Raw genomic sequence first — 21,225 nt, 5'->3', positions numbered from 1 at the left:
AATATCAAATAAGCGGGTGGGCACCCGCCGCTTTAGGCATCTAGGGGGAATCCCTAACACCGGGATTCCCTCCATCAGGACGAGCAGCTCAGCGCTGCAAAAACCTATGCACTCCTCTTCTGGGTAACATCAAGACGTAGCGCTCACAGGGCGCAGGATGTCACAGCTCCTCAACCAAAAGTCCTGAAGGTCCTGGAGAAGAACAAGCCCACGCAAAATATTCCCCTAGGTCCAGGGGCACAGCTGGGCCCAGGGAGGCCAGCACGCAGGGCCCTCCAGTAGGGAGGGAAGCCCTTATGGCAGTTCCTCCTGGGCCCCAGAAGCAGCACGCCCCCAAGTCAGGTACAGCACCTTTTCATGGGCTCACAGCCCCAGTATTTATACACCATTTCTCTTTGTTTGCTCCAACACAGAGCTTTGGGGGAACCAGATGCAACTGGTTCAGGGGGGATTTGGAGCACTCTGTTGACAGGGCTCCTCTTCCCCATTATTAGGTGGAGGCTCTTCATTAGACACACCCCAGGGGGGCGGAGCCAGCATTCACTAGGGCAGGCACCATCCTATTCAGGGACTTCTCCTCCCACCTACTCCAAATGTAGATGTCCCATTCGGCCTAGTGCTGACTCACCCTGCCCCTCCTGGAGCCACACACACCTCACCAGCCCCTGTCACTCAAAAGCCAAACACGCAATTCACATCAGACAGGCAGACACATAGCACACAGAAATGGCAACTTCTAAAAGTGGCATTTCTCAAATGGTCATACTAAATCTGCGCACACCATTGCACAGCATTTATTATTACAATTCCAACCATACCACACTTGACCACACTGCTCCTCTCATAACAGGAATTACCAATGACGCCCACTGATCAGGGAATCCCCAAAGCATTCCTATGGGAGGCCAGTCTCACCAATATAACACAGAGTGCGCATGCACTTTACACTGGACCACAGTGCTAAAGTGCTCAGAGGCCTAAAGCCACCAACACCAGGTCACAGAAAAGGCAAAAAGTTTAGGGGTGCACTTGCCAAAAAGGGCCAAGTCCAACAGATATACCTTGAGATATGGTGTGACCTTGCTGATAGTGGTGTAGACTTAGATAAAACCTTCTCTAAATAGAGATTCAGGAGCATAAAATGGTGGCACTGCACACTAGATAACAGGGCTCTTACACCTGCCACTCAGGGCTTTGAGTCAGAGTTAAGGTCCCAGTAAAAGTTACAAAACAGGCTCAGGGTAGGTGACCGCAGTGAGCCAATGAGTCATTCACTCTGTGAAGTGTGCAATGTTAGTGGGAGGTGTTGTATGATTACCATCCAATTATTCACCAAGCAATGATCGAATTTAGTGCCCCATATCAGAAAATGTCAAATCTTTCCGATGAACCATATGTACCCATTCGAGTCCGTTCTTGAGGTCAACTAAACGCGGTGTACCACTGGCCGTGTAAGCTCCCGCATCATCGAAGCGCAGTGTTCCAGCAGAGCTCAGATTCTCAGCAACGGCATGCCTGCACCCTGTGAAAGGGTCCCACAGTACAAGTACTCAGTATCGTGGGACTGGTTTATTATTATTTTACCAAGGCTAATAAAACTTTGGTCCTGTTTAACGAATCTTCATGGAAAATGTAACAAAATGTTCATCCAGATGAGATACGTACTTGAAAGGTTTGGGGAGATTCGTCAAGCGGGGGCCGAGGAAAAACTGAGGTCTCCAAATGCTTCCCCCCCATGCAATTTCCATAGGATGGATGGATGGATGGATGGATAGGTTTTTATATAGCGCAATATCACCGCCAGGTCTCAAAGCGCTTTGCATTGGGAACCCGTCCTGGTTTTTCCCTGTGAGATAGCCCCTACTGGGTATCCCCAAGGTGAAAGCCAGGCATCCCGCCGCGGGGGGCCGTAGTGGAGATTAAGCAAGCTTAATGCCCAGAGTTGCAGAGTGTGAACCTGTGATTCGAGTAGGCACCGAAGCGAGAATTACCGAGTCCGTGGACATTTTGGGCTCAAGACCCTGCCGCGTCGGGAATTGAACCCTGGTCCCGGGTCTGATCTCAGCGTCCGGGTCTGCCTCCTCTAACCAGTGAGCCACACTTCTCCTGGTTAGAGGAGGCATAGGGAAGTTTAGACAATTAAGTGCATGGTGGGATAAATTATAGGTCACTGAAATACAGCTGGCGAATTTCACCATTTTCTAAAGTTCAAATGCCACATTGACTGTCATTTTTACCTAACTATAATGTCCCTTTAACCTTTGCTTTTTCTTTTAATTTCTATTTTTTTAATGTAAGTTATGTTATGTTATGTTATATTAGCTTTTATATAGCGCACGGCTACTCAAAAAGAGTGTCCCGGCGCTTTAAGTAAGGAGGGCTGCAACACAATAACATAACACAGTTAAAAAAAAGAGGACATAAGGCAGAGGGGGCACACAAAAAGCGTCCTACTGAGTGAACAACCAGGTTTTAAGACCTTTTCTAAAAGCAAGTAGGCTGGTGGCTCCCCGAAGTGTGAGCGGCAGAGAATTCCACAGCTGTGGCGCCAGTAGTCCAAAAGAGCGACCTCCCTGGCGAGCTCTCTTCACTCGCGGGACAACCGCCAGGAACAGGGATTCCGATCTCAAAGAACGAGCCGGATGATAAAAGACAAGTCTCTTTTGGAGGTACTTTGCTCCCACCGCATGGAGGGCCTTATAGGCCAGAGTCAAAGCCTTAAAGGCGATCCGTTTGCAGATTGGAAGCCAATGCAAAGTCTGCAGCAGGCCCGCTGCACTAGCACGTCTATTCAAACCAAAGATAGCTCTCGCGGCAGCATTCTGCACCACTTGGAGCCGCTGGAGCAGATACTCTGGCAGGCCCAGGTACAGAACGTTCGAATAGTCTAACCTGGAACCGATCAGGGCCTGCACAGTCAGCTTCCTATGCTCCTCAGACAAGAGGGGAAGAAACCTCCGCAGCATCCTAAGGAGGCCGAAGCAGGTGCCCGACACCCCAAGGATCTGGGATTCAGCGTTAGCCCCTTGTCCATCTTGACCCCCAAGTTCTTAGCAATTGGGGATGAACCAGACGGAGGGAACATATTGAAGGGCCACCAAGCCTGCCAATCTGGCTCCGCGTCGCACCCAAAGAAGAGTACCTCGGACTTATCGGAATTGCACTTGAGGCTGTTCAGTTGGAACCATTGAAAAACAGCCCCAAGGCAATTCCGGATACTCTCCCCGTCAAAGTCTCCTCCTCTCTTACACGAGAAGAGGAGCTGGGTGTCGTCCGCGTAGGATACGATCTGGGCCCCAAACGACTCCACCAACGCCGCCAAAGGGGTCATAAAGATGTTAAAAAGGGTTGGGCTCAAAATAGAGCCCTGTGGGACCCCGACTCCCACAGGCGGCATCACGGCGGAATCTGGCGAGGCCCAGACCGTTTGCCGGCGGCCAGCTAGAAAGGAGGAAAACCAGCTGAGCACCGTCCCCCGCAGACCTATCTCATAGAGTCTTACGAGAAGGCCATCATGGGGGACGGTGTCAAAAGCCGCCGACAAATGCAGCATCACCAGCATGGCTTTGCCCCCAGAGTCCAGAACCCCTTTAATGGTTTCTGATACCTCAAGGAGCGCGGTCTCTGTGCTGAGATGTGGACGAAAACCCGACTGGGTGGCGTGCAGGATCTCATTTGTCTCTAGAAAATTGGAGAGCACCGTCTGAACGTGCTTTTCCACAATTTTCGTGAGAGCCGGCAACAGAGAGATCGGCCTATAGTTGACTGGGGCCTTCGGATCTAGACCAGGTTTCTTAAGCAGCGGAATTACCATCGCCTGCTTCCAGGCCGGCGGAACCACTCCCTGGCTCAGCGAGAGATTCAATAGCGGGTTCGCTAGCGGATTAATCACCTCTGCAATTTTAGCCAGAAATTTAGCGGGGCACGGGTCCAGAGGCGAGCCCGATTTGAGATTGCCCATGAGTGCTAAAGAGGCAGGGGCCGAGATAGGTGGGAACACGCCCAACGTCAAACCTGGCGAAGCCAGAAGGGACAAATTGGCCTCAGGTTTAAACAGGCCCACAGATACAGCCGAAGGAAAAGAATCCTGTATAAGTTGGATCTTGCTAGTAAAAAAATCAGCAAGATCCGAAGCCCAGGAAGCAGATGGCCTCTCATCAGAGGTATTGGACCGTGGGGATATAAATTCTCTCACAATGGAGAAAATCTCCTTACAGGAGTTGGAAGCGGCTTCTATTCTCCCTGCCAAGTAGGCTTTTTTTCCCAGGCGGATGTCCCGGTGATAGGCCTTAACCACCGTCTTATAGGTCAGCTTGGCCGCAGTATCGTATTGTGCCCGCCAGGCTCTTTCGGCCACCTTACACTGCTGCCGCGAAGCCGACAGTGCTACGGTGAACCAAGACGCGGAGACCCGTTTCGGTGTCAGACGGGGTGTCAATTCCGGGGCAAGGTCGTTTAGCCTGTCTAACAGCCATACTTGCAAGGCCTCCAGATCCCTCTCCAGGTCGCCTGAGAGGGGACAAGGGTGATCCAAGGCGGCCTGGGCCAGCATCGCAGGGGTTACTCGATGGTAGGCCCTATGGACTCGACCCTGCTGTAAGTTAAGGTTTTTTCTCTATAACGGACTATAACGTTAAACTACACGAACATTAGAAATGTTTAGTTGCATATTAAATTTTGAATTTTAGCACCAACTTCAAATTAGTATAACTTTCTTTGTTCTTCCTATACAAACCACAACTTAAACTTTACAAACAATAGAAATTCTAAAGCTATAGTTATACTTTAAGCTTATAATTTACACATCACCGTCTAATTACTATAACTTTATTTTTCCTATGCAAACCAATCTTAAAACTACACAAACGTTAAGGATTCTAAGGCTATAGTTATACCTTTAATTTATAACTAGCAGCCCGTCCCGACGTTGTCCGGGTAGGCTTTGCGAGGTGAAAGGTATTCACCAGCATCGCGCACCCCGGACTCGGTCTGCCTGTGAAGCTCAGATACTGACGGCTTCCCTTAAAAGGCGCAAAGCCGTGCTAAGTGTCATCAGGATCGGCCACGGCTGCCATTTTGCTGCAAAAGGATTATTTGAAATCATGTTATTGCCTTGAGCCGTGTGTCTGTGAAAGCGGTGGGTAGTGATACCAGCACTCTGCGTCTCCCCGCTCGGGCCCTCCCTCCAGCCCGGACATCAGAATCACTCCCCCGTATAATAATGGTTTGAGTGGCTGTGCCTGGTTTTCGCCTAGAAGAGCGTGCCTTTTGCATCTAGCGCATAAATACCCACAGTCTTGTTTAAAGGGGTTTCTCCTACTGCGGGCTGACGTGTTTTACTCTCCATGCCGGCTTTCACTTTCAAACACGGCATAACTTTACTTTAGCGGGCATAACTGTAACTTTCGGGCCGTGGCTTGCTCCTAAGTGCCTTAGCGCCCCTGGCCGTGGTGCCTCTCAGAACCTTCTCCTCCCCGCGCTCCTGGCCGCTCTTACCTCTGGGCAGGTCCCATGTCCTGAAGCCATCGGCCACACGCCTCCGTCGGGTGTCGGTTCCGCACTCCTGGCCGCGTTGTATACACACGCCCATGACGTCGCGTTTACCTAACGCCACGCCCACACGCCTAGCCGCGTTCTATCACTGTATGCATACGCCTGGACTACTTTTCCCCTAACGTTCTTACCCCCACCGCCCTAATGTATATGGTGTGGTGATGTATACCCTTTGTCCATCTCTTGGACCTCCCCTTTCCAACGCTGTATTGGGTGTTGTGATTGGTGGTGTACTTCTGGAGTTTACCCGCCTCAAAGGACACAGTTCTCTCTTTATAATAGTAGTATAGATTACGCTGTGCGCTAGTTTATATGTACACCCCGGGATATTAAAAAAAGAAAAACGTTATGGAATAGTTTGTTTGTTATTTTAACCCACGCATTTGACCCTGCCCCTCACTCACTCCACCCCCACACTTCCCGTACTTTTTAATGCACTTCGACCTCTGATTACATGGTAGGCGCATCCTTCGTCACAGGGCTTCTCGGCGCTAGCATCCCGCTGGTCTGCTCTCCCCCGAAGCAGGCGTGTCCCTCCATGTTTATCAATCCTCGGGGCGGTGCCAGTGAGAGCCAGGGTGGAAGCAGCACTTCTTTTTTTGATTTCAAGAGTTTTTATTAAGAAAATTTCCATTACAGTACAGTAGTGATGCTAGGGCAGTACATTGATTCTTGGCGCCTTCTTGGTTACATTAGGCTTACTGCTGCATAGGCTAGTTTCAGCTGTGGTTATGTAGAGCCCCAAGAAGAGGGTGGCTCACTGCTGAGCCGCCGGGGAAAATTAAGCTTTGACTGAATTCTGCAAATGCAGAAAAATCACTCTTTTTATAGTTTTATGAAACCAAGGGATTGGTTTAGTGACATAAATCCAAGAAGTCACCTCAAAGTCGGTTCTGGCTCCGAGTCAAATGTTTGTTGTTTATGACACACGTCCCTCCAAAACCATCATGTCCCGTTCCTCGTAAATAGGAGCTCACGGCCTGCTTTCGCCTCCACTTCCTTCTATGTGTGTTAACCAATTAATGTGCGGCAGGATCAGTGGCACCGGGGCCCAGACTGTCCTTTTTTTTGCACCAGGGTCCCCAAGGCAGCCTCACTGTGCCTCTGCCCGTGTTCCTGGCAGCCAGGGTTTATTGCCGTCTCTTCACTGCAACACCCCTCCCCTCCCCCCATGATGGCCCCGCCGTGACTTCTGTCGACCCAGAAAGCACCCACTTTGGAGGGCGCTCCCCACCCCGTCCCCACTGCCCCAGCCGAACCCCCATTTCACACCCTCCGGGGTCCGGAGGCGTCCCTGCTCTGTCCCGTTTTATTCTTTTTAAGCACCCCGCTTTGCTATTAAAATTATTACGAACCTCTCAGTTGTGTTTTTACTATCAATGTTTGCTTTTCATGAGTACAACTTTATTGTACTTTTCTGTTGACACGCAGCGCCAGAATTTCGAACACTCCACGCTCAGCACCTGGATCCACTCGGAACCACTTGTAACTGGTCGACTGGAATTTCAGCCAATATAAATGGATTGCGTTCACTGTCGGTATCGCCGATAGGGGGCGAGTGAGAGAGGGGAGGGTGTCCCAGACACGGGGGGGGAAGAGGAGGTTCTGGTTTACATTCCACCAAAACGACAAGCCGTGATATCAAGCGCTATAGAAGTAACTCCTGGATGTGAAACGGCAGGAATAGATGGACTTGTGTTGAAAAGGTAGGAGACCCGTTCACAATGCTTGTGAATACACACCATCACAGGAATCTCTGCGCGTTTTGTGGTTCTTTCATGGACCCCTCAGTCGCCCCCCTCCTGCCTTCTCTCCCCCCACCCCCCACACACGCCCCTACCTCCTGCAGGCAGATTCAGGGCTTGGGCGCTGCGCAAGGACTCTTGGCGCTCTCCGTCCCACTCAGGGAACGGGGCTGTCAATCACTGACAGACACTTACCACAGGGACTCCCGACGGTGGAAGGCTCCTGCTGCACTTTACCTGCACTTAAATGAATCGCAACTTACTACAGTGTCCAAAGAAAACCTTGCTTTTACTTGCAGACAGATTGCGTTCAGAGGGGGTTTGAAAACAGGTCTCTTTGAGAGGTGTACTTTTCATTAAATTGAAGCGCCTAAAAGTCCATGAAGCGCTTTATGGGCGAAAGACGCACAAGAGCAGTGACTTCATATAGTGCATAGTTACACGCTCTGTTGTTTTAGGTGCTATAAATACTCAGGTCGATAGTGCCCGTATCATTGTCTCTGTGAAGATGAAAGCATGAGTCTGGCCGCCGGGATTCAAAGGTGTGTCCTCCGTGCCCCTAAATTGGCTGCAACCGAAAGGACTGACATCAATACATCTACCAGGACTTTAAAACACCTTCAAAAAGTTACTTTTAAAATCACTTCAAAGTTAGCTTAATTCTTCGTACTGCCTGATTAATACACCCGAGGCCCGTCGGTGCTTTTTATGCGCTTTAAAAACGAATAGCAGCCCGTCCCGACGTTGTCCGGGAGCAAAAGGCTTGTGAGCTGTCCGTGTTCATGGCCCCCGCCCGCGCTCACCGCTCCTCCCTTTTGATTCTGTGGAGACATTTCAGCGCCGCACCTCCCCGCGCTCTGTCCACCGCTGTTCCTCAGGCTCCTATACGCCGCTCCTCCCCGCGCTGCTGATGTCAGCACGCACGTCGCGGCCGGCCGGCGCTACTTCCAAGGGACTACTTTTTTTGAACCGTAAATTTTTTAAATCTATACTACTATTATAAAGAGAGACCTGTGACCTTTGAGCAAGGTAAACTCGAAAACTTCACCACCAATCCAAACATCCAATACATGTTTGAAAACGTCAGGACAAGCAGGAGGACATAGGCTATATAAAATATATATATATATATACCTTATTATATAGCCTATGTCCTCCTGCTTGTCCTGACGTTTTCAAACATGTATTGGGTGTTTGGATTGGTGGTGTAGTTTTCGAGTTTACCTGGCTCAAAGGTCACAGGTCTCTCTTTATAATAGTAGTATAGATATAGATGTACGCACCACCTTCAAATTACTATAAATCTCACCTTTAGGATGCACTGCTTATTCCCTTTCATATTCCATCAGTTATACCACGTGAAATTTTGACATTCATAGCAACACTGATGACATCTCAAATGACATCATTTGTGAGAACTGTGTGTATGGGACACCCCCGCGCCGCACGGCCACCAGCTGCTGCGTGTGCCCCTTGCCTGCCCTCTGCCTCGCTGCTGCCTCGTTTGCCGGTTGCCGGCTGGCGCCGCTGCGGTTGTTTTTGCCCTTGTTTTGTCTAAAATTTGTGCCTGTTTTGTATAACTTTGATTTTTCCTTGTTTTGTCGAGAATTTGTGCCTGTTCTGTTTAATTTTTATTTCCCCCGTGTTGTGGTTTCCTTCCTTGTTGTCCGCCTACCTCGCCGCCCTCCGCCCTCCCTTCCCGCCACCGCCGCTTTTCCCCGCCCCTTTTTCTATTCTGTACCCTCCCCGCTCCCGCCTCCCAGCTGCTCCGCCCACCCGCGCACTTGGCCTTAAATGGCGACCGTGCGACGCAGGTGAGTGTGACCCACTTGTGGGACACCCCCGCGCCGCACGGCCACCAGCTGCTGCGTGTGCCCCTTGCCTGCCCTCTGCCTCGCTGCTGCCTCGTTTGCCGGTTGCCGGCTGGCGCCGCTGCGGTTGTTTTTGCCCTTGTTTTGTCTAAAATTTGTGCCTGTTTTGTATAACTGATTTTTTCCTTGTTTTGTCGAGAATTTGTGCCTGTTCTGTTTAATTTTTATTTCCCCCGTGTTGTGGTTTCCTTCCTTGTTGTCCGCCTACCTCGCCGCCCTCCCTTCCCGCCACCGCCGCTTTTCCCCGCCCCTTTTTCTATTCTGTACCCTCCCCGCTCCCGCCTCCCAGCTGCTCCGCCCACCCGCGCACTTCGCCTTAAATGGCGACCGTGCGAACGCGCAGCGGTCACGCGCAGCGGGCGCGCCGATTGTGCGCCGAAGGCGCGCCAAAGGTAAGCCCGTCTACGCCCGTCCGCGCCTGGACCGCGCCCAGTGCCAGGACCCCTGGCCCACGAAGACCCCGACCGACCCGCCTGACGTACTCCGCCGCCACCCTCACCGCTCTCAACACCGGCCGACTCCCAGAATGCCATCAAGCCACTCCACGACGTACCCACGGACCCTTCAGCTGCCACGCCTGCAAGTTCACCTGCATCCGGACCTGCCTCGCACCAGCACCCACCAAGCCGAACACCAGCAGCACCCACCTCAAGTGCATCCTGCTCAACACCCGCTCCGTCCACAGACATGCCATCGAACTCTGGAACCTCCTCGACACCACAGCTCCAGACGTTGCCTTCCTCACGGAGACCTGGATGAACGCCTCTTCAGCTCCCGACATCGCCATCGCCATCCCAGAGGGCTACAAGATCGTCCGGAGGGACCGAAACGCCAACCAGATGGGAGGAGGCATCGCCATCATCCACAGGAGCACCATCCGTCTCACGACCAGCACCGACAACTCCCTGACCACCGCCGAACACCTGCATTTCCAGATCCACACCAACCCGAACACCACCCTCAGAGGCACCCTGATCTACGGACCCCCTGGACCACGCACACAATTCAGCGAGGACATCGCCGACTTCGTCAGCCCACATGCCCTCCCCTCCGCTGACTACATCCTCCTGGGAGACCTCAACTTCCATCTGGAGAACAACAACGACCGCAACACCAGCACCCTGCTCGACAACCTCGCCAACCTGGGACTCAAGCAACTGGTGTCCATCCCCACCCACCTCGCCGGACACACACTCGACGCTGTCTTCTCATCCAGCAAGGACATCGACTTCAGCCACGCCACAGAGCTTCAATGGACGGACCACAGCTGCGTCCACTTCACCTTCAAGAAAACAACGACCCACCACCACCAGCAACAGGCCGCCCGCAGAAGCTGGAACAAGATCACAGCAGACCAGCTCGCCACCTCCCTGAGCCAGCACCCTCCTGCCAGCTCAGCGAACCCCAGCCAGGCCGCCGACAACCTCACGAAGTGGATCAGCAACTGCGCGGACGAACTCGCCCCACTGAGGACCCCGCCCAGCAGACCCGGCAGCAAGAAAGCCCCATGGTTCACCGACGAACTCAAGAGCTCCAAGAAGAACTGCCGAGCCCTCGAGAAAGTCTGGAGAAGGGAACCGACACCGGACAACAGGACCTCCTTCAAACTTGCCACCCGGAAACACCACCAGCTGATCCGCGCCGCCAAGAAAACAGCATTCAAGGACCGGTTGGACAACAACGCACACAACTGCAAGGAACTCTTCAACATCGTGAAAGAGCTTTCCAACCCCAGCGCAGGAAACAACGACATCACCCCATCGCAAGACCTCTGCAACTCCCTCGCTTCATACTTCCACAACAAGATCGCGGACATACACAACAGCTTCAACAACCAACCAACGCACACCATGACCGAACAACCACCCCCCACCACCACCCTCCACGCCTGGACCCCGATCAGCACCGAAGACACCATCCGCACGATGAACTCCATCCACTCCGGATCACCGACCGACCCCTGCCCTCACCACGTCTTCAACAAGGCCGACGCTGTCATCGCACCCCACCTGCGAGACATCATCAACACATCCTTCGACACCACCATCTTCCCTGAGAGCTGGAAACACGCCGAACTCAGCGCTCTACTCAAGAAACCAACAGCGGACCCCACCGACCTCAAGAATTACCGCCCCATCTCGCTCCTCCCGTTTCCAGCCAAAGTCATCGAGAAGACCGTCAACAAGCAGATGGCCGCTTTCCTCGAGACGAACGGATCCCTCGACCCCTCACAGTCCGGCTTCCGAGCCAACCACAGCACCGAGACCGCCCTCATCGCCGCCACCGATGACATCCGAGCCCTGATGGACAACGGAGAAACAGCGGCCCTCATCCTCCTAGACCTCTCCGCGGCATTCGACACGGTCTGCCACCGCACCCTAGTACGGCGCCTCAGCAACGTCGGAATCCAGGACAAGGCGCTGGAATGGATCACCTCCTTCCTCGACGGAAGAACACAGAGAGTCCGCCTACCACCGTACAAGTCAGAGGCCACCGAAGTCATCTGCGGCGTCCCCCAAGGATCATCTCTGAGCCCCACCCTCTTCAACGTCTACATGAGCCCCCTCGCGGCCATCGTACGCAAACACAACCTCAGCATAATCTCCTACGCCGACGACACCCAGCTGATCCTCTCCCTGACCAACGACCCCGCCAGAGCCAACCTGCACGAAGGGATGAAAGAGGTAGCCGAGTGGATGACGACCAGCCGCCTGAAACTGAACTCGGACAAGACGGAGGTCCTCATCCTGGGCTCCTCTCCCTCCGCCTGGGACGACTCCTGGTGGCCTCCCGCCCTGGGCACCGCACCCAAACCGACAGACCATGCACGCAACCTGGGCTTCATCCTGGACTCCTCCCTCTCCATGACCAGGCAAGTCAACAACGTCTCCTCGGCATGCTTCAACATCCTACGCATGCTACGGAAGATCTTCTGGTGGATCCCCACCGAGACCAGGAAGACCGTCACCCAGGCCCTCGTCACCAGCCGACTGGACTACGGCAACGCCCTCTACGCCGGTACCACCGCCAAGCTCCAGAAGAGACTCCAGCGGATCCAGAACGCCTCAGCCAGACTCATCCTCGACATCCCACGAACCAGCCACATCTCCGGACATCTGAGAGACCTTCACTGGCTCCCCGTCAACAAAAGAATCACCTTCCGCCTCCTCACCCACGCACACAAAGCCCTACACGACCAAGGCCCGAGCTACCTCAACAGCCGAGTCAACTTCTACGCTCCCAAACGCCACCTCCGATCAGCCAACCACGCCCTCGCCGCCGTCCCCCGCATCCGAAGAGCGACTACAGGAGGAAGGTCCTTCTCCTACCTGGCCGCCAAGACCTGGAACTCCCTCCCGACCGACCTGCGCCTGACCCAAGACCACCTCTCCTTCAGGAAGAAGCTGAAGACCTGGCTGTTCGAGCAGTAGCGGCTCCCCCCCCCCCCCCAGCGCCTTGAGACCCTACGGGTATGTAGCGCGCTTTATAAGTGTCACTGATTGATTGATTGATTGTATGGAAGAGTTAGAGTTATGACAGTGTGGATAGAAAGTCAACAACACTGTGAATGGAGGAATTATTGTAATTTGAAATTGGTGCGTAAATTATGAACACCAAGGTAAGCATCAGCTCCTCGTCCAGTTAAGGGGAGTTTTAAATTGGCCGTGTTCCCACACTATTAATAGATCCCTTTAATAATGGGCTCTCGTCCAGTTAAAATCGTATTTTTTGCCACAAAACGTTCTTCACACTCACTCCAACCCGGTACTCCTGGTTGTGCGGAAATTGTAACAAGCTTAAGGGGGAAATCATATGTTGCGGGAAACCAAAATCACCAATAAAGATACCGTCTCTTCAAGATCTGGCTGGGTAGAAGACATAGCCCGCTAAAGAAAAACGAGGTCATCAATCTCATTTCTAAAATATCTGGCTTAATCAATCATCTTGTATCAACACGACAACAAAGATCGCTGACCCTTACCTAGCATGGTGAAAGCGATCTCTATGTTGTAAATATCTATGGTCTCAAACGCAGGCACCCCACAATTCTGGACACCTCTAAACCCAAAGCTAGCGCTTATTCCTCAAAGACGAGGGCTTGACTTCCTTAATCGATAACCTGCCTCCTAATGCGGTTTCCTTCTCTGATGGGGAAACGCTCAATAGACCCAATATGAGGGAGGAGATTGCCACAGCAGTTAGACCCATCCTGACTGAAAAGGCGCCTGGACCAGATGGTTTACCCAAGGTCTTCTACAAAACTATGATTGACACACTCTGGAGTGGAGAGGTGTGGCGCAGCGGCCAGGGTGGCTGACTTCGGAGCCCAGAATTCATGGTTCGATCCATGGCTCCGGACGCAGCTCAGCCCAGCACCATGTGACTCTGGGCAATAGCTCACTTAATTTCCACGACGGCCCCCAGCGCCTAGAGACCTGTAAGGGTGAGTAGTTCGCGCTTTACAAATACGGATTTACATTTTATCCCCACTTGAAGCCGCTCTGAGCTATTCGGCACTAAATGGTAAAGTCTCTTTTACTGCAGAGGCTAGCATAGGAGGGCAAGGATCACACAGATGTAAAAAAAATTACCAAATTTCTTTCATTAACTTGAGAGCTAAAAAATATGCAAAAAGCATAGCTAAATGCCTGGAGCCGATTACCGTTAGATTGGTTCATAAATCCCAATCAGGACTTCTAAAAGACGACTTGCTGGCGCCGCCTGCCATGTTATTGAAAAGGCCAAAACCATCACCGCTCCCATAGCCACTATCACCCTTGACGCCGAGAAGGCCTTTGATAAAGTATCTTGTCCTCATTTAGCAGCGGTTCTTCAATCTTACAATCTAGATTCCTTTTTCATTAACATAGTTATGGCTCTGTATGAAACCCCGCCAGCGAGAGTTCAAATCAGTGGCTTCCTCTCGGATCTCTTCCCGCTCCACCAGGGCACCCGATAAGGTTGCCTCTTTCTCCTTTACTGTTCCTGTTGGCCAATGATCCTTTATCGACACTTCTCAACAATTCTGACGACATAAAAGTTATTAAGTTTAGCTCAGCCACCCAAAAAACTCCTGCCTTTGCCAAAAACACACTGATTCTCTCAGAAAACACTGAGGTTGCAATCCCTGCAATGTTAAATATTAGGCAGTATCACAATATTCCCACCCAGTGCATTTAGTGTGGTTAATTTATCCGGCTTATACAAAATCTCAATAAAAAGTTTTGAAATAAAAATTTTAAAAACAAGTTCACGCATCTCTGCAGTGCGCCCAGAGAAATGGTCATGTGTGCCATTTGCCAGTGTGATTCTGTTTGTGAAGGGGATAAATAGTGGTCATAATACTGACAAGGCGGAAGTCACAGAGAATGTAGTAGCGTGTGATGAAGTAAAGGGGATATGACTACAAGTCCCAAAATGCACAGCAAAAAAAAAAACAGGACTCACAGCTCATCACACATGGGCTTGGGTGATTTTCATGTTCCTCGTGTGGTGTCTTCATGTATTACAACATGCACTGACACTTAACATTAGAACCTTTAGTAACATGGAGGCCTCGCCATATCAAGATGGCTGGCCTGTTTACAAAAAGCCTGGAGGCCCCTCTGTTGTTCTTGCCTTAGTGACCCCCTAAAAACGGGGAGACCCGGGGCTGGCAGCGCCGGGGGTAGCAGAGGGCGTGCCAGGGGTAGCAGAGGGTGTGCCAGAGGGTGTACCAGGGGTAGTGTCAGAGGTAGCAGAGGGTGTGCCAAGGGTAGCAGAGGGTGTGCCAGGGGGTAGCAGAGTGTGTGTCAGGGGGTAGCAGAGTGTGTGTCAGGGGGTAGCAGAGTGTGTGTCAGGGGGTAGCAGAGTGTGTGCCAGGGGGTAGCAGAGTGTGTGCCTGGGGGTAGCAGAGTGTGTGCCTGGGGGTAGCAGAGGGTGTGCGTGGGGGTAGCAGAGGGTGTGCGTGGGGGTAGCAGAGGGTGTGCGTGGGGGTAGCAGGGGTGTGCCGGGGGGTAGCAGGGGTGTGCCGGGGGGGTAGCAGGGGTGTGCCGGGGGGGTAGCAGGGGTGTGCCGGGGGGGGGTAGCAGGGGTGTGCCGGGGGGGGTAGCAGGGGTGTGCCGGGGGGGTAGCAGGGGTGTGCCAGGGGATAGCAGGGGTGTGCCAGGGGATAGCAGGGTGTGACAGTGGGGTAGCAGGGGTGTGACAGGGGGGTAGCAGGGGTGTGACAGGGGGGTAGCAGGGGTGTGACAGGGGGGTAGCAGGGGGGTAGCAGGGGTGTGCCAGGGGGGTAACAGGGGTGTGCCAGGAGGGTAGCAGGGTGTGCCAGGAGGGTAGCAGGGGTGTGCCAGGAGGGTAGCAGGGGTGGTAGCAGGGGTGTGCCAGGGGGGTAGCAGAGGTGTGACAGGGGGTAGCAGAGGGTGTCCAAGAGGTAGCAGCTGGCACTTCTAGCAGCGCCTTGAGGCCTTCGTTCTCTCACAGCCCCGCAGTCCCTGCCGGACAAACAGACAGACACAGTACCTGTTTGAGGGTGAGCGCTGCAGGGGCGAGCCTGGACGTCACCATGCTGCAGGGCGACCACCCGCCGCGTCCTGCGCCCCTCTCCTTCCCGTGCACCCCGACTCCGGCTGCAGCGCCTCGCTTCCGCCTTCCGGTGCTGTAGGCGCTCTCCTGTGGGCATGGTCGGGGCAGCAGCGCCCCCTGCGTCCACAGCGCCTACTGCAGCACTCGGAGCTCTGACGTCACTGGCAGCAGGGCACGCATACTGTACGGTTCTGCAGAATCAATATGTGCAAGATTGCAACATCACCTGGGGTGGAAACCCCCGCCCCGCGGCGCTGCCCCACCTCGAGCTCTGTAGCTATGCGCCCGCCGATCACCAACCACAATTACTGCAAATAAAGGCGCTGTTGGAACTTTTGTTCACTCCTCTCACTCCTCGGACTTTCCCTGCCCTGGGAGTTACTTTTCTGATTATGAAACCATCCATCTTGCGGTTTATCAGTGTTTTTACTCACATTTTTACATCCACATTTTTGTGTGTTTTCCCTTTGCCTCTCCTTTACTCTCCAGGCTGCTCTGGGCTCCTCGGTACAGAAGGTTTAATGAAAACACATCCTTGCATTACCACCGTACACGCACAATGAATCTGGAATATTCTGTTTATTTGAACATGAGTAATGAAGGCCTTGTGGTTCTTGCTCCGTCCGCACCTCATTCTTACCCGCCTCCTCTGTGCCTTTCCACGCTGTGTCTCCAAAGTATGAAAAGATATTGTGAAGAATACTATGAACACAATGTCATTCTCTCATCTACAACATGATGCTTCTTTCTGAAGGTTGGTTCTTCATGCTGTGTCTGCAAAGTGACTGCTTTCTCAACGTGTCAACTAATGGGACCGCAAAGTGAGTCTCAGGAGAACTTCACCTGGACTGTAATGTCTAGATTACATACCATAATCATTACAGACCTACCAACTTGAACAACAAGCATTAGAAATGCAATAGGTCTCGCAGCATTAGAGTTAGTGCTTTTAGAATTGTTTATGGGTTTTTTGTTGTAAATCTTTAGCATTTTTATTTCTTGTAGCCAATGCTAAAGATTTACAAATAAAAAAAGCCATAAACAATTGTAAAAGCTTTAACTAAAAATCCTCCGAGACCTATTGCACTGTGTGAGGGTGAGGTGTTGAGGGTGAGTGAGGGTGAGGGTGAGTGAGGGGTTGAGGGTGAGTGAGGTGTTGAGGGTGAGTGAGGGGTTGAGGGTGAGTGAGAGTGAGAGTGAGTGAGGGTGAGGGTGAGTGAGGGTGATTGTGAGTTAGGGTGAGGGGTTGAGGGTGAGGGTGGGTGAGGGTGAGGTGTTGAGGGTGAGTGAGGATGAGTGAGGGTGAGTGAGGGGTTGAGGGCAAGTGAGGGTGAGTGAGGGTGAGTGAGGGTGACTGAGGGTGACTGAGGGTGAGTGAGTGTGAGTGAGGGTGAGTGAGGGTGAGGTGTTGAGGGTGAGTGTTTGAGGGTGAGGTGTTGAGGGTGAGTGTTTGAGGGTGAGGTGTTGAGGGTGAGGTGTTGAGCGTGAGGTGTTTAGGGTGAGGGGTTGAGGGTGAGGTGTTGAGGGTGAGGGGTTGAGGGTGAGTGAGTGTGAGTGAGTGAGGGTGAGGTGTTGAGGGTGAGTGAGTGAGGTTGAGGGGTTGAGGGTGAGTGAGGGTGAGGTGTTGAGGGTGAGGAGTTGAGGGTGAGGGGGTGAGGGGTTGAGGGTGAGGGGTTGAGGGTGAGGGCGAGTGCGGGTGAGGGGGTGAGGGTTTGAGGGGGTGAGGGTGAGGGGTTGAGGGTGAGTGAGTGAGGGTGAGGCTGAGGTGTAGAGTGTGAGTGAGAGTAAGAGTGAGGGTGATTGAGGGGTTCAGTGTTAGTGAGGGTGAGGTATTGAGGGTGAGTGAGGGGAAGGGTGATTGAGGGATTGAGAGTTAGTGAGGGTGAGGGGTTGAGTGTTAGTGATGGTGAGGTGTTGAGGGTGAGTGAGGGTGAGGGTGAGTGAGGGGGGGGAGGCGTTGAGGATGAGTGAGGTGTTTAGGGTGAAGTGTTGAGGGTGTGGGTGAGGAATTGAGGGTGAGGGAGGGTGAGTGAGGGTGAATGGTTGAGGGTGAATCATTGAGGGTGAGGCGTTGAGGCTGATGTTTTGTGGGTGAGTGAGGGTGAGATGTTGATGGTGAGTGAAGGTGAGGTGTTGGGTGAGGCGTTGAGGGTGAGTGAGGTTGAGGGTGGTTGAGTGAGGATGAGTGAGAGTGAGGGTGAGTGAGGAGTTGAGGGTTAGGTGTTGAGGGTGAGTGAGTGAGGGTGAGGTGTTGAGGGTGAGTGAGGGTGAGTGAGTGTGTGGTGTTGAGGGTGAGTGAGGATGAGTGAGAGTGAGGGTGAGTGAGGATTTGAGGGTGAGGCGTTGAGGGTGAGGCGTTGAGGGTGAGTGAGGGTGAGAGTGAGTGAGGTTGAGTGAGTGTCAGTGAGGGTGAGGTGTTGAGTGTGAGTGAGGATGAGTGAGAGTGATGGTGAGTCAGGTGTTGAGGGTGAGTGAGGTGTTGAGGGTGAGTGAGGAGTTGAGGGTGAGTGATGGTCAGGGTGAGTGAGGGTGAGGGTGAGTGAGGTGTTGAGTGTGAGTGAGGGGTTGAGGGTGAGTGAGGGTGAGTGAGGGTGTGCAGTTGAAGGGGAGGCGTTGAAGGTGAGTGAGGGTGAGTGAGTGAGGGTGAGGTGTTGAGGGTGAGTGAGTGATGGTGAGGCGTTGAGGGTGGGTGAGTGAGGTTGAGTGTTTGAGGGTGAGGCATTGAGCGTGAGTGAGTGAGGGTGAGGTGTTGAGGGTGAGGTGTTGAGGGTGAGTGTTGTTGATAGTTGTTGAGTGAGGATTATTGAGAGTGAGTGTGAGTGAGGTGTTGAGGGTGAGGTGTTGAGGGTGAGGGGTTGAGGGTGAGTCGTTGAGGGTGAGTGAGGGTGAGGGTGAGTGAGGGTGATGTGTCGAGGGTGAGTGAGGGTGAGGGTGAGTGAGGGTGAGTGAGGGTGAGGATGAGTGAGGGTGAGTGTGAGGGGTTGAGGGTGAGTGAGGGTGAGTGAGGGTGAGTCTTTGAGTCTGAGTGAGGGTGAGATGTTGAGGGTGGGTGAGGGGGGTGAGGGTGAGGGTGTGGGTGAGTGGTGTGAGTGTTGAGGGTGTTGTGTATGAGGGGTGTTAGTATGAGGGATTTGAGGGTGAGGGGGTGAGGGTGAGTGTGATGGGAGGGGAGGCAGAGTGAGGGATGTTGAGGGGGTGAGGGAGTGTAAGGGAGAGTGAGGGTGAGACTGAGCGGGTGTGAGAGGATGAGTGAGGGAGTGTGTGACAGTGTGAGTGAGGGAGTGTGTGAGGTGGTGTGTGAGAGGGTGAGTGATGGGGTGTGTGAGGGGTGTGTGAGAGGGTGTGTGCGAGTGTGAGGGTGTGTTAGGGTGAATGAGGGTGAATGAGGGGGTGTGAGGGGGGTGAGGGTGGGGTGTTGAGGGAGTGAGTGTGAGTGTGTGAGGGGTGAGGTTGAGGGGGTGAGTGTGAGGGGGTGAGTGTTAGGGGGTGTGAGGGTGTGAGGATGAGTGATGTTGTTTGAGTCAGAGAGTGTGTGAAGTGTCGTGAGTGTGAGAGTGTTGTGATGATTTGTAGGGGAGCGTGTTTGTGTGAGGGTATGTTGTTTGAGGATGAGGGTGTGTGTGTGTGTGAGGGTGATTGAGGGTGTGTGAGGAGTTGTTATTCAGAGTGTGTCTGAAGGTGTTTGACGGTGTGTGAGGGTGAGGGTGTGTGAAGGTGAATTTGAGTCATTGGGAGTGAGTGGGGGTGTGAGGGTGATGGGGTGTGAGGGTGAGGGGGTGTGAGTGTGTGAGTGTGTGAGTGTGAGGGTGAGTAAGTGTGTGTGAGGCTGAAGGTGTGTGATGGTGTATGAGGGAGATGTTGTGTTAGCGTTATTGAGCGTGTGTGAAGGAGTGTGATAGTTTTGTTGTGTGAGGGTGATGTTATGAGTGTGTGTATGTTAATATTAATTAAGTAATGTGTTGTTTTTAACAAAAGGTGTCAGATGTCCCCTTTGTATTCCTTCTGTCTTATGTGTATATTAGTATGTAATGTAAGTGTGTATGTTTTGTACTAACTGTGTGTTATTTTGTTAACGTGTTTGTGGAGTCCCTTTTTTGTTTTTTTTTCAAAATGGCCGACGTATTGCGTCACGTCGACGTAGGCTATGTTTAGCGGTCTAGTTTTTTTTTGAGTTGTGTGTGTTTTTTGTTTACGTTTATTTTTAGCCAATCGGAGCGCGACGTTTTTGACGTAGCGTTCCGATTTGCATACGTCAACCGTGGAATTCCCCAGAGATCGAGAATGTTGGTGCGCGGAAGGCGTGTTCTTGTTCCTGTGGTGTTGCTGCGTCGTTTGACAGGTAAGAATGTAATCCTAAGTTTCTTTTAATGTAATGTAATGTAGTATATATACTATGTTTAAGTTAAATACTTGCGAAATGTATTTATTTCGCTCGTAATATTTGTAAATGTGTGTAATGTAACGTAAAGTTTAGTTTTTTATTGGCGATATGTAATGCATATGTTTTGTTAAACTGTAATGTAATGTTTTTTTTTGCTGTTTTTGGCAATTCGACGTACAAAAGCTGTTTGTTGAACTTTGAAGTGCTAAATTTCTTTTAATATATTGATGTAAGTTGTGTTTGCATTTTCTTTTCGTGTGATGCTGAAGTAGTCGGATAATATGTTATTGACGTACTTGATGTATGAAATGAAACTTTGTCTCTTTGCTGACTTTAGTATTCTTAGCAATGTATGAATTACATGTACAGTGATGTAATGTATTTTTTGTTTGCTTTTTGTGAATGAATAGTTCTATTTTCGTAATATGTTTCTTATATTAGAACTAATTCCGTCTGAATAACTGCTATTGTGGTATGCGTATCGCTTTTTGTGTAACTGTCGACTATTGTCTTTAATGCGTCCCATTTTCCGGATGAATCGTTCTTGTTTATTGCCCTCAGAAAAAGTTGACTGTTTCCGAATAGTTGTATTTTCGTAATATTTTCTTTATATTAGATGGAATTCCGTGTGAAGAAGTGCTATTGTTGTATGCGTACTGTTTTTAGTGTAACTGTTGACTATTGTCTTTAATCCGTCCCATTCTCCGGATGAATAGTGCTTGTTTATTGCCCCACGAAAAAGTTGGCTGTTTCACTTGTGTCTTTGTACATCCTCGTCCTCGGTTCCTGCCACATATTTGTATTTGTTTCCTTTGTGTAGTAATATTGTTGTAATATAGTACGAATTAGATTTACTTTTTGGCCCGAAGCCTGATTAACATCCTTGCATCCTTTTAGGTCAATTATGTTAAGTATTTTTTGTGTCTAACGTATCTGATGCAGTACTCCGTCGACCCCCTTGTTTTCCGTTGTGAAATTTTTTTATGTGTATGAAAATGGCCTAACATTCCTAAAATTGCAGAGTGGTTGAATGCTGCAGAGTGGGTGAATGATGCAGATTGGGTGAATGATGGAGATTGGGTGAATGATGGAGAGTGGGTGAATGATGGAG

At 51.6% G+C, this 21,225-nt stretch overlaps 1 protein-coding gene across 1 annotated transcript in view; it reads right to left on the bottom strand.

Annotated features, from left to right (window-relative positions):
- LYRM2 (LYR motif containing 2) overlaps positions 1 to 16,042 on the bottom strand; it is a 97,056-nt gene extending 81,014 nt beyond the window's left edge. The window contains exon 1 of the mRNA XM_086964313.1: positions 15,671 to 16,042. Coding sequence (XP_086820439.1) covers positions 15,671 to 15,715 — 45 coding nt within the window. The 5' untranslated portion in view covers positions 15,716 to 16,042. The remainder of the gene's footprint in view (positions 1 to 15,670) is intronic.
- Between the last annotated feature and the right edge of the window lie 5,183 nt (positions 16,043 to 21,225).

The sequence above is a fragment of the Lissotriton vulgaris genome, chromosome 3_2 (genome assembly GCF_964263255.1).
Source record: "Lissotriton vulgaris chromosome 3_2, aLisVul1.2, whole genome shotgun sequence".
Taxonomy (NCBI): domain Eukaryota; kingdom Metazoa; phylum Chordata; class Amphibia; order Caudata; family Salamandridae; genus Lissotriton; species Lissotriton vulgaris.
The sequence above is the reverse complement of the archived record's forward strand: the minus strand, read 5'-3'. Positions and strand labels throughout refer to the sequence as shown.